The 13845-nt window shown below is 34.0% G+C and overlaps 1 protein-coding gene across 2 annotated transcripts in view; it reads right to left on the minus strand.

The window, feature by feature from the left end:
- Window positions 1-551: 551 nt before the first annotated feature.
- LOC106468585 (SH3 domain-binding glutamic acid-rich protein homolog) overlaps window positions 552-13845 on the minus strand; it is a 28990-nt gene continuing 15696 nt past the window's right edge. The window contains exons 3-5 of one of the 2 annotated variants that reach the window (XM_022396926.1): window positions 7626-7817; window positions 6163-6346; window positions 552-4016 (exon numbers count right to left, since the gene is read on the minus strand). In XM_022396926.1, coding sequence (XP_022252634.1) covers window positions 4012-4016; window positions 6163-6346; window positions 7626-7817 — 381 coding nt within the window. In that variant the 3' untranslated portion in view covers window positions 552-4011. The remainder of the gene's footprint in view (window positions 4017-6162; window positions 6347-7625; window positions 7818-13845) is intronic. The other variant, XM_013929020.2, reaches the window with a different exon arrangement.

The following is a 13845-nucleotide window of genomic DNA, read 5'->3' on the forward strand; positions in this document are numbered from 1 at the left end:
CTCAATTTTTTGACACGCATATTACAAGTACGAGTAACCATATTTTTTTTGTTTAGTAATATAATTTCTAAATTCATATTTCATGCAAGTCTCATATTGTTAATATAGTCTGATATTTCGTCATATTGATAAGTGTCTGTCCGATGAAGATTCCTTGCGCTATTCCAGTACTTATTAGCAGTAATTTCATCCGCCTTAAGTTTTTCCATTGTTATACATGCAATTATTATATTAAAAAAGAACTGTTCAACAATAAGCATAACCATATACACGAACACATACATATATACAGACAAATTAACGACTAGTTTTTCACAACTTTATTTTTTCTTATACTCATTCATGTGAAGTAATTATGAGTGTTAAAAGTCAGTACGACAGATTGGCATCTTGTCAATATTTAACTGAGGACAAGTAGTGTTTCTATTCGGCAACGTAAAATTTGTGTTAGTTATTATTAATTGAGAACCACGAATTACACAACCCAATTGTTGATATATTGTGTAACAATATATATGTAACAACAACAACAACAGAGAATAAACTGTGGCGAAGGTTTGAACTATTGATTTTATTCATAATTCATATATATATACAGGTGCAAAGCACAAAGATACCAGCAGAAATAAACACCTAATAAGTAACTCAGTCCCTGTTCTTTAATAGATGGAAGTTCTAAGAAACAATTCGTATATACTCTTCCAAAGCTAATTCGATTTTTATATCATTTTATGCGAGTCAATTGCATACATTATCGTCATTTGTTTATAAAGGACAATGAAGATTTCACACGTGTTAATGTAAATCTAATCTATCTAATTTTGTGATTCTTAATTATAGAAACTTCAGTTAGAGAAACAATTAATTCAACTGTTTTTAAATATACATCTAATCAAAGTTATTTTACAAACTCATGCCATTTGGTTCTTCACCTGTATCAATACCTTTGGTTTTATATGTTATCCCGATATATTAAACATAATTAAACAGTATAGTCTGATTACTCATTTTATAAAGCTCATAATATTCTTAAATTTAGTAGAAATGTTAAGAATAAATATAACCTTGTAAATTAACAATAATCACCTTTTAAAGTTAGGAACAGATAAAACTGAATAAAAATAATAAAAAGGAAAAATATATAGTTCTAAAAACAAAAAAAAGTTTGACAAGGAGCCTTAATCCTAAATCACTGAAAACAAAGATTTACAAGCTACAATAAAGTAATGTGTCCAATGTAGATTCATACTAAAACTGAAAACTAATGGCACAGAAGGTTTTACATTATAAACACTTGTAGTTTATAATTATATATGTATATCATACCTCATGCTTTCAAGATTAGCATATCATAATCATACATCAAATTGAAATGATGATACGATTTTTGTTTACTCTTCAAAAGTTAGAGAATGTTTTATTTTTGTATTATATTTCAATATGTAACTATAATGTAAACTACATTAGATCATCAATTACAAATTTTAAGAAGCATTATTAAGTTTTGACCTAATACCTAATTTTGTATGCTCATCACACTTTTTATATTTGAAAAAAAAAACAGCATTAATTTTCACTGCATTCTGCTTTCAGTATCAAAATATTTTGATGCAAACGATTAATAATGAAGTGTTCATTAAATATTACAGTACAAACATTACTCCGATACCAGGAGTGTAAAATGTTTAAAACTATCAAAGCTGGCAGTGAAGCAAACTGATACAAACACGTCAAAAAATATTTTGAGCACACATGAGAATATAGAATTATATCAGAGTATAATGTTAAAAAAAAAACATTAATACCTACCACTAAGTATAGAATAATTTCAATAGTCAATGAAAGCATACTAACAACTACAAAACTGTCCATTCATATAACTTATCAAATTCAAATTATGTTATACATTAACAACAGCTGCAAAAATATCATAATTTTCAAAAACGGATTTCTAAGTTATTACACTAATTAGAATACTTAAGAATATTTGTTCCAGACAGCCTATCTGAGAGTAAGCCACTAGGATCTTCTAATTGTAGGTTTTAGAAATTGAATAGCAATTAAATTCAATGAAAACAGGCAGAGATCTTCCTCCACCTTTTTCAATGAGAATCACCTCTTTGTGTCCACAACAAGAATAACTGACTAGCACCAACGTAAAATTTATCTTGATTTTTACGGATAACTGTGTTACATAGTACATAACAGCTATCGTAGGAAAACTGAGAATCATTTCTGCAAAAGGTAATATGAAAAATACTTTAGGTGAAAAAAATATTAACTTCTTCCGTTGTTTTCATTAAATGTCTTTCACGAACTACCTAATTAAAATGGCACAAAAAAAAATATACAAGAGATACGTTTGTCATTTATAAAATTGTATTAATGACACTACAAAAACAAGTTGAAACTGAACTGATAATTCTCATTATGTTTTCAATATGGCTAGAAATGTTTACTTTATACTTAAAAAAAGAAATATTAAGAAAATTAAAACTTTTATCATTTTAAGCCTGCACACTTGTATAAGCTACTCAACTTTAAAAAGCATTGTTCATGTGGCACAAACATGAAAGGTTCAAAATAATGAAGTAACTTAACAGAATTTTTCCAATCATTCAAGACAAACAAATATTTTTCATTCGAGTTCTGTACTTTTTATTAATAAAATTCATTTGAAATACTGCTTAATGAAACCAGAAATAACTGCAGGAAGTTTGTTAAAAACAATTAAAGCTAGTAAAGTCAACTACGTTAGATACTGGTTCGTGTGTATTAAGTCTTTTCGTTTTTCACAACCACATATGTGACTAAAAGATATTACCAGTAAGTACGCATGATTTCAAATTATATGTAAGTCAAAAAATTATATACTGTCCTTCAAGGTAATCCAACACTACGAATTGTGTTCCAATGATAAATTTAATATTTGACTTTAATTACATACATGCTTTACTAACATTTTAAGCAAAACTCTGAAATCCTTAACAAGGACAGCGATATATTCAAAAATTAAAGGCTTTAGTCTTGGATTGGAAACTTCATGAAAGAGAGGTTTTCCTTGCCTCCAAACAGATTTTGATGTGAATATTGCTAAATTTTATTTAAGGTTCAATAGAATTATTTAATTTCAATTTTCTTTCACACAATGATTCCTTGCTTTCGTCATTGAATTCTAATTAATGTAAGTAAAAAATCTGTCTTTCAGCACTGGTTGTATTTTGATTACACATGTAGAAGATTGAAAAACATCATTTTTTAAAATAAAATGTTTACGTATTTTTTACCCAGACAATAATTATTGTGAGCTTAAGGATTTGTTATTGTAACAAATTTTATGTTTACATGTGTGTGAAATTATCAATCATACAAAAATAAGGGCGAGTTAATTTTGGTTATCTACTACGAAATCCAAACCCAGTATTTAGAAAATTATAATCCATCACTGAGCTGAATTTTGGGGAAATATTTTCATTAATATTTCAAGATTTTTGCATGCATGAACATATAAGGACAATTACACCAATGACTACAAAAGCAAAGAGGTCACTGTTAATAATCACAAGTCAAATGTTACTGATAAAGCTAATGTTAATTAAATCTGGAAAAAACAACAAAGATGAAGATTAATTATTAACCATGCCTGAATTAGTACACATATGTATAATAATAGATGTAAGTAGAAATCAATGCTTTATCAGTAAATTGTGTTAATAAAAGTTTGCAAACCCACTCAATAACTGTTCTGAGAAACATTTACAATGATTTCTAAAATGCATAACACAGATGTTTTTCATCAAAATTCTAAAGGTCAAATAATATTTCACTCAGCTGATGAAAGTGTTGTACTCCTCTGTTTACAGTTTTAATGAGTGGGTTTGCATATATTGAAAAAAAAAGTTCACAAATCAGTTCTATTTCAAGCTTCAACATTTCCATGCAAATGATGTCACACTGATCACTTGCTCCTCAGCAACGGGCAATATGAACCAACTTGGGTAAGTCACTTCATCATGCTAAAGAGATAAAAATAATAAATTAATACTTTTACAAGTAAAAACACATGAACAACTAAAGAAACTTGTCATGTAATAAAACAAATGCAGTGTTAGAAGTATGGGACTTGATAATTAATAACTCAAAATACACTGAGTATATTTCACTGGATAAGGTTTACGTAAGCACCTGACCTTAAATATCAAGCACAGAATGATTTCAAACATTTATAAGTTTTTCCATCTAGAACATCAATTTACCTGTATTCAGAGCCACTTTCTACACATACTTGAACCTATAGATGATTTAGTTGGGCTTAAATCTAACTCTTATTTAAATGTTATAACAGAATTATAAGAAATTGACTGCGATATGAAACTGTATCCATGTACGTTAGGTAATAAATACTCTAAAATGGCTATACATAAACTGTAGTTTCAAGCAATATCAGCAGAGTTAGGATGATGAGAGAATGCCACCCAAAGAAGTTTGTATGTATCTAGCTAGAAAGTCAGATACTTCAAGTAATCCATTATAATGAGAGAGTATAAAGGTGTATATATAAACAAGATAAAGCAGGCTACAAAAATAATACAATTTCAGTGTTTTAAACACTACGCATGCCTATTGTTTTAATATATTGATCAATATATTTATAAAATTCTTTCTGAATTATGAGAGATATCAATTTCAAAGAACCCAGTAAATTTCCATTGTCAGATCCTACAAAAAAATATAGATTTAATATTCAGTGGGTGTAATTATACATATACCAACTGAAAAATCAAAATTTGTTTGTCCATATATATAATTATATGGCATGGTCATTCTTATTTAATTTGAATTTACAGAATTAAATAAGATGACAGAATAGTACCAAGACAAGCCAACCTTCAAGCTTGTGAGACTCCATCTTTTCCAGAGATCTTGATGTCCATGCATTATTAACCATTGAGCTGAATTGTGGTAAATATTGTAGAAAATTAAAAAGAAACTTATTGGGTTTCATCTTACAAATAATTATTTAAGAAATGTATACTCCTGCCACCACATCCAGAGGAGCTCCTACAAAGAAGGCAAGTTTGCCAAAACGTATAAGATACACCTACCTACAACTAAACTAATTTTAAATTAGTAAATACTTAGTTACTAAATCTACTAAATACCACACTGAAATATGCTTGCAAGACCAAGTTATGTTGTTCACAAAGTTGAAAAATTTACATTATAATATTTCTAAGTGTTTGCTTGCTTCATATTACAATCAAAAATTTTATTTGGGGGAGAATAATCTTATTTTTAGTAAACTCATTTAATTTCAAGATCTACCAAAAACCACTTACTGTACAGTATTGACTTGGATTTATAAACACAGCTTACAATTATAAAATATTATAGAGATAATTACACACTGATTAAAATTTTGTGCTCTGAATCTGTTGCATCTTATTTTCCAAATACTTAAGCTATAAAAACAGTACGTTATCACTGAATTTTGTTTAAATATTCTGGCAAAAATGTAAACATTACGTTTTCCCTGAAATTAGTGTATTATTTTAAGTTTTATAACATCTTTCAGTTTCATGTTTAGACCCCAGTATTGAAGTTATAAGTAAATATCTCATTACATATATCATTAATATCATACCTTCTTATAATCAAAGTAATAATCAGAGAAAAAAAAATTACATATCTATTGCTCAATATTTTATGGTGTGTAAAACTTGTCAAGTCCTAATGCACTATTAACGAACATCTTATTTTTTCTTGTTTGTTTTTTTTACTCTCAAATGTTCAAAAGAACTTTTGAATCCTTTTATATTTATATAAATTATGATAATTAAGTTAACCTAGAATTTTTCTTCCATTTCATTATATGAAGCTGAATTAATGTGAATCATCAAAGGTAACTTAAGAAAAAATAAAACTTGCAGAAAATGGATGGGACAAAATTAAATGCTTTTGTTACTGAAGCAGCATGAAATTAAGTTAAAATACTGCAATTTTAGAGTCACTCTTTCTCTGACTCTTCCTCACTCTCTTCTTCTTCCTCAGATTCCTCACTAACATGATTCTCTTGTAATTTTGTTTTTAGATTATCTTCAACTAATTCTTTTTCATCATCCCCCACCCACTCTTCCTCAACATCCTTCTTATAATCCTCACTTTTGCCTGTTACATTTTCTTCATTGCCTATACGTTGCTCATGTTTCTCCTCTTCCTCTCCCAAGCATTCACCTTCTGAAATAGCCTCACCTTCCTTTGTTTCAGGTTCTTCTTCAGTTGCTGCCTGGTGTTCTTCAGATACATTTTCCTCTTCTGTAACTTCTTTTTTGGAAGACTCAGTGACCTACAAGTTTAATGACATTATTTGTAAACAAATTATTTAACAATATACACCATAATTCCTAAAGGATTAGTCTACCACATTCCATATTTAAAATGATATCCATGGCATATGAAAGAGGAAAAATCTGAAGAATTATGCAACATTTAACAAAATTTTACACAATTAGGTTCTACATTAGGCCCAGTCTACGAACTTCAAGATAACACTAAGAAGTGTTCCTAAATTCAGATTGACAGTAAAAGGTTGTATTTTCAAATAAATTCAAAAGCATAAATGCCAGTTGATCTAATGATATTTTATCTTAAAGAAACAGAAAATAAAACACTAGATAACATAGTGTGATTGTCTAACATGTTATTATTTAATGTTCAACATGGAAGACATACTAAAGATAGATGAAACATTGTGTAACTATACAGAACATGTATTGAAAACAAAATCACATTTGTTGCAAACGTCTTATTTATCGCTGTTTGAATTTTGTGTACCAGTGGGTCCACCATATTCTCCTCATCAATAAGAACAAGTAGTTCCAGAAATGGAAATGTGTGACCAGTGTGAGAACAATTAATATGTTTAGCAAGCTCAAGGAATCTTTATATGAACGATAACAATGTGGTGGACAGAAAGTGTGACAATACTGATTGCAGCACCCCTAATGGATTATGTTGACTTTATAATGTGAGAATGCTCAATTAGGTGAACCTAATCTATTAACTAGCTCAATAATTAATGGATTAGCAAATTCCACACATTTGTTTCCAATATAACATCCGAAGGACAGCAAGGGTCTCCTTGCCCCACGTGGCTGTCCCATTAATTTCATCAAACACCTATCTGTTTATATCCAGCATTGACTCCACAAGTACTTATAAGCCCTCTCTTGAATTCTTCCAATCCTATTGGTATTTACAACATCTCAAGACAACCTATTCCAAAAACTGACCACCCCCTGTTCAAAAAATACAACTGACGAATTTGCAAACAACTTCTACCCTACCAAGTCTTAAATCTACAGTTCCTAGTCCTACCATTACTTAAAGATGATGAATCAATTTTAAGATATTTGTAATATGCCATTGTATGTTTGCATGACTCCACAATTGTTTCTAGATACAAAAATATTTAAAATAAACTTGTTTCCTGTATATAAATGTAGCGACACAAACATTAACATATTAATAAATTTGTTTGAATTAAAAGACACATGTATATTGAAAAGGTATAAAATAAGGGAAACAACTACAACAACAACAAAGTAAAGAAGTTTAAGTCTCACTTCTTCTTTTGGTTCAGAAACCTCTCGAGATCCTGTGCCATTTTGAAAAATTAATTCATCTGCGTTTTCTGGCTCTGTAGCTTGAAATTTAGTTTCAGTTGATGTAATATCTTCCTTAGAAACTTGGTCTTCTAACTTCAAGAACTTCATAAGTTCATCATCTTCATTTGCCAATTCAAAGTCTTCATAGTCCTAAATTTAATACAAATGGCTTTAAATGTATGTTGGCCATAGTTATTCAAAATCATTTGAAATCACCAATAGTGAATTACAACATTAAAATAGAATTTGATAAACTAAAATTGCTGGTGTCTCATTATAATATTATTATGAGCCATTCTAAACATAAAACAATGGTTTATAACAATGTACCTATTATCCATAGCACAAATTTTCAATATCACTAGATTTTAGCTAAATATGCTTAAAGAATACTAATAAAGTTAACACTTTCTTTACCTGAAAACGTATTTCTGATATATTCTCACCTCCAGACACAGAATAGCTTATTTTACTCTTGAGTTTGCATCATATGCCAAAGAGATTTGCAAACCTTGTGAAAACTTCCACCTAATCTGATGTGAAACCATGTGAATATGGGTGTGACACACCTCCATGCACAATAACACCCACTACATTCTCACCTGTGGATGCTCATTCTTTGACAAAGCAATAAATAAACTGCACTGGGAAGTGGGGAGGATAGGCGAGAACATGTGTGGAGGTATCTATAAGAAATACATTTTCAATGTTAATTTTGGAAACTCATCTCTCACACAGAATAGCTAAAATCTCACACTGAGATGGTGGAGGCACTGGTGCAGAGATTACTTATATATCAGCTCCCTTCATGGGGCTGTGACACCTGATAGCAGGGACTCCACAGGGTTACACCTGCAGTAGATCACATCTTGTCTCATCAAAAGTATATCCTTCGCTCATGTATAAGAAGAGTAATAGATGAAAAGTGAGAAATGTATCACAATTACAGGAAGAACATGTATATAATGTTCGAGTACTTGCACACAAAATGTTGAACAGCCAATATGTGTAGTGAAGTTATGGCTCGTTCAGACCATACCTTGTGTGCTCACCTCATCTACCAGGGGTCAAAATTAGCTGTGGGAGAAGGGCACTTGTGATAACTTTCTCTCTGCTCACCTCCTCTACCATCAACCACTAAGGGGTCCATTCCAGCTGTGGGAAGAGGGCACAGTGCAGAATCATGTCAGTATAACCTCTACTTGACCATCAGTCACTACAGGCCCCATACCTGCAGTAGGAGTAGGATGTGTGAGTGATAAGTCACTTATGTATATGGTGTGGGAGTGGGTTTTCCTTTTTTGCAGTACAATGTAAAATGGACAAGAAAAAGAAAAGAGTTTGCACATCAACTCTACTGAACAGATTTTGGCTGAAGAAGGAAGACTGGGGAGATAAAATAACATATAAAGATTGATATAGAGATTTATAGCATTTGTCCACTTGAAGATTTTGATGTATCATAGTTATATATATGGGGTGAACTGCACTACACTCCGGTGTCACCCAAGCCTCCACTTCTCATCATACAGCAACCCCTTGTTCTAGCCCCATTGGGAAGGTTCCAATCAATGAGTATTCTCCATGGTCCATCATCCTAGTGGTTGGAAGTTGGCAAGGGTCTCCTGAGTTCCACTCAACAAGGGGGAGAAAATTCACATAGGGGAGACCTGGAGAATGTGCCTGAATCCCCATCAATCCTTCAGATCTTTCACTGGAAACAGTGCAATGGGTGATTACAATATCGCATTTTTAAAAGCTGGCAAGCACTATCCAAAAAAAGTGGGTAAATACAGAACTCTGGTGCTAGATTTTTTCATGACAGACTATGGAATATGTATGGTCTGAATTGGACATAAAATGTAATATAGATATATATTGAAATACCACAAGGAAACCTCAAGTGGTCTTGCGGAACACTCCATATCGGAGTGGGCACGTGTAAGACTATGATGGATGGTATGACTACTTTCCATTATCCTGGCTCAATGCAACTTTTAGGAAACAGCACTAGCCACCTATTGGGATCCTACAGTAAGTTAGTTGTAAGAAAAGTATAAGTACTCTCACTTGTTGAAAGTCAAGAGGTGGATTGAATGATGGCTATTGGAGACAGCAAGGTGGTGGAGATAGTGGTTGAAGGTGTGTGGGGTTGTCTATATGCCAACCTGGAGAATCTTCTCTAGAGAATGATGAAAATGGGCTGCAAGATAATGTTTAAGGTGTCGAATCTGGTGAGAGCAGACCTGAAAGAGCTGAGAATCATAACTTCCAAAGAGGAGTAAACCAGATGGATGAGTTGGTGGATCCATTTGGTAAGGGTCTAGAGAATGAAAAGGTGGTGATGAGAACCCCAAAAGGAGGAAGTGCATGATAGATAACAACAAACAGTCTGTACAAGCCATACAAGTCTGTCTGGGTCAAAACAATCATAGGTGGGAGATACAGAGGAATGGGAAATGGGAGAAATGTGTGTCTATTTTCCCTAGCAGATGAAGTCTTGAGAAGAAAGGAATGGTTGGGGGTAAAGAAAGAAGGTAAGTGTGGTGGTAGAGATATTGGGAGGAATCTATGATGTCAGAACAACAGCAACCATGGGCAAGAAGGAGAAGGAAATACGTTTTGAGAGAAAGATGATATAGGGAGCAAGTGGTAAGAGGTTTGAAAGGGTCCTGGGTGAGAGTGTGAAGAACTATATCCAGGTCCCAGTTTGGCAAGGGAGTAGGACAAGAGGATCTGTGGATTAGGAAGGAATAAAAGATGGTAGTAAGGAAAGATGAACAAAATATTCTGTGGCATTGGGAAAGACAGAATGTGGTAGATATTTTTACCAATAATCCACATTGGTAGAGACAAACAAGCCATAGTCAAAGAGCCATGTGAAGGTGTTGTAATGTAGGTCAGCCAAGGGGAAAATGGTGATAGACAGACCAATGAGGATACACACACCATTTACACTGGTACACGGAAGAGTTGGAGTGGCAATAAGAGTAGAACAGAAAGAAAGCTAGATGATCAAATAGTCTGGCTCAAAAATGTGATAGACCAGACAAATCCCATACATGAAGATGAAGGGATGTCACTCCTTGATGAAAGATGATGCATACTGTTGGACCAGAAGGGATGAAATGTTGGGAAGAGGGCTTGAGGGGTGTCCAAACCAAAGGAGGAGGACAGGCATAAAGGACTTGATGGGATCAGACGTAACTGAAGGCATCTCCGAGGGGAGTTCCTAGTTGGGAGCAAATACAATGGAAGGTTTGAGGTTGGGGCAATTCTGTGTGTAGGACATGAACAAGAAAGACTGTCTGCAACAACATTCAATGCATCTGGAACATGACAGGCTATGAAACCCACCCGGCTGGAATGGACCCAAGGGAGGAAGTCCAAAGTATGAAAGCAAGAGGGTTCTGGAATGAGTCCCCTAGGCAGTTGATATCAGACACAATTGTAAAGTTGTCCAAGTGGATCATTATCAACTGAAATGAAAGCATGCCCAATGGAGAAAGAGCAATTTGAGGACACTGATATATAGCAAACACACCTCCAGGAACCTGAAGGCAGATAGTTGTTCAGAGATGCTCCAAAATCATGAAGAGATGAAGATCCAGTTTGGGATGAGGGAAGGGAACACTGGAGGTGGTGTTAGGTTTCCTTGGTTGTGTAATACCCACTGTAAATAATGCATATGTGTGTGGCCAAATGGAATAAGGGGTTCCAGAGAAGCCATGGTCCCCAAAAAAGATAGAACATTTAGTGGTGAATGTGAAAGTGAGGTAAAATTTTGGTGACCAGATGCCCAAGATCTCGTAGGCAAACCAGAGAAGACTGGGCAAGGCTGAGGAATTTCTGTATGATTGATGACCCTGGTCATCATCTTTGTCTTATGTGGTCATCATGCTCTTAACCTGCTCACATTTATCCCTTTAGAGACAGTGAAATCTATTTTGTGCCACTGGATCACTTTGTATCTTGATATTTTCTCTTTGACTATTTGGATTCAAAACTTCCAACTTGTCTCTTCCTTCTTAAGATAACACCTTTTGTCTTTTTAATATCGCCTCTCATCAAGTTTGTGATCTTATAGCTTCTCATCCCTCTAACGTTTGCTTTCCCCCTTGAAGGGTGATATTGCAGGTGGTGATGTAGAGGATTCCCAAGTATCTTTGAGTCACATTCCAGTTTTTCAGACAGTTGCCTTTCTCCAGTCTCACCCAGAGGCTATAAGGAGGTGAGTTGTTAATTTTTTTGTTTTTATTGTAGCATTGCCTTTTATCCCTCAGTACAATAACAACAAGAAGAAAAAGAATGTCAGCTCATACTTCTTATTTAATAATAATGGAGACAATGAAACCCAACACATGGCCAATGTTGCCTCACAGGGAATGTTTCTATCTCCTAAAATTATCTCGTCAATCTCATCCATCTCGAGATTATCTTCAACACTCAGGTTTGTTTGCATTTACATGGACAGGTTGCTTTTATTTTGGGACTGCTTGTTCCTTCCTAAGACTTAGGCTGCACCAGAGGGTGATCAGATGTTTTTTCTCACCATTCTTCTTTCATTTTCCTCCTGCACTGTTCATCTAAAGTGACATCTTCCAAGTGAGAAGAAAATACATTTTAAAAGAAAGATGGCACATGAACCAGGAAACCAAAGGTCTGTACAGAGGATTTATAAAAGCCATAAAAACTAAAAGGTGGTTTAAGTCCAGCAGAGCAACTGCAGGAGGAAGATAATGTTGTATTAAGGATCTAAATAGGTCCATAAGAACTGAAGAAATAGAAACAGATGGGCCAGGGAAAAGATAGAAGATTATTAACAAAGCCACCCTGTAACTGGTGATCTAGAAATGGATAGACTACTTGCAAAAAAGCCAGTTAAAAAAAGAAGTGGGATAAGGAAGATTTGAACAACCAAGAGGGAGTGGCAAACATACCAATGTCAAGAAACCATCTACATGCACTGATAAATCACAAGAATGGATGGCTAACAAAAGTGTTCAAGAAAATTGGCTACTCTGTGAAGGAAACCTGCAAGGGACCATAAAAATATCACTTGTGAAGATGAAGGTGTAGAATATCTTTGCTGATTAAAACCTGGCAAGGGGTGCTGTGAATTAAAGACAGCAACCTGGAAAGATATCAAATAGATGGATAAGCATACAGAAAAAAAGTGGTCCAATCCTGGCATAAACATATAGAAAGAGAGTCAACCTGACTCAGAGGAACTACCAACAGGGCTACAGAGTCCAGGCCTGGTAACCTAAAGAGCGAAGCTTGGTGTAGAGGAGAGAAGCAACTGCATCAAAAAGAGTATCCCCAAAGTGTGAACTATCCTCAGAAACATAAGGGGATGTAAGAACTACTCTATCAGAAGGATGCATGGTTTGATTGAGCTAGCTGATCCACCACTAAATTCAAAGCTCCACAAATGTGGTAGGATGACAACTGGTTGTTGTTGTGAAACTAAAAGAGGAGACACAGAGAATGAGAAAGCAGAAGTACTAAGCACAAGAAGTTCCCTATAACATGATGTAAGAAACATCAGTTGAATAGTCTGAAAAGATCATAACAGGATATTCAGACAACTGTAACAGATGATGGAGGTACTCGGTCGTACACAAGTGGGAATACATGTGCTGCACTCAGCTACAACCAACACTAGATCTGTCGGGAACTAACAACCAGCAGATGATAGGAAGAGGAACTGCAAACCGGAATGCATCTACAGTCCAAAACCTGACAGCATTGGGCAGTTTTCATCCAGTCAGTGGTAGGAGGAAGAATATTGACTAGAACACATGAGGGCTTACTTACTGGAGCATCTCCAATCAATGCCTGACCCCCCAGGAACCACATCTAGAGGATTGTAGGTAGGAGAAAGAAACCAGGGCCAGATTAAGGGCCTACAAGGCCTAGAGCTGAAGACTTCCAGTGAGCCTACCCACACTAGTTCATATTACAACAAGCAAATAAAGTTACAATTAACTTTTCTGGACTTCATGCAGGCAAATCTGTCAATGACAGAAGAAAAATCAATTATTTCAATATACCACTTTCAATACATAGAGATGAAAGCATATTGAAGCGTGTTTGATCCATATTTGACCGCAATTAATTCTTTTACCCATTTGAGGGTAGAGAATGATCATTCCCCACTACAGCTGCTTATCAT

The sequence above is a fragment of the Limulus polyphemus genome, unplaced genomic scaffold (assembly GCF_000517525.1).
Source record: "Limulus polyphemus unplaced genomic scaffold, Limulus_polyphemus-2.1.2 Scaffold3066, whole genome shotgun sequence".
NCBI lineage: Eukaryota > Metazoa > Arthropoda > Merostomata > Xiphosura > Limulidae > Limulus > Limulus polyphemus.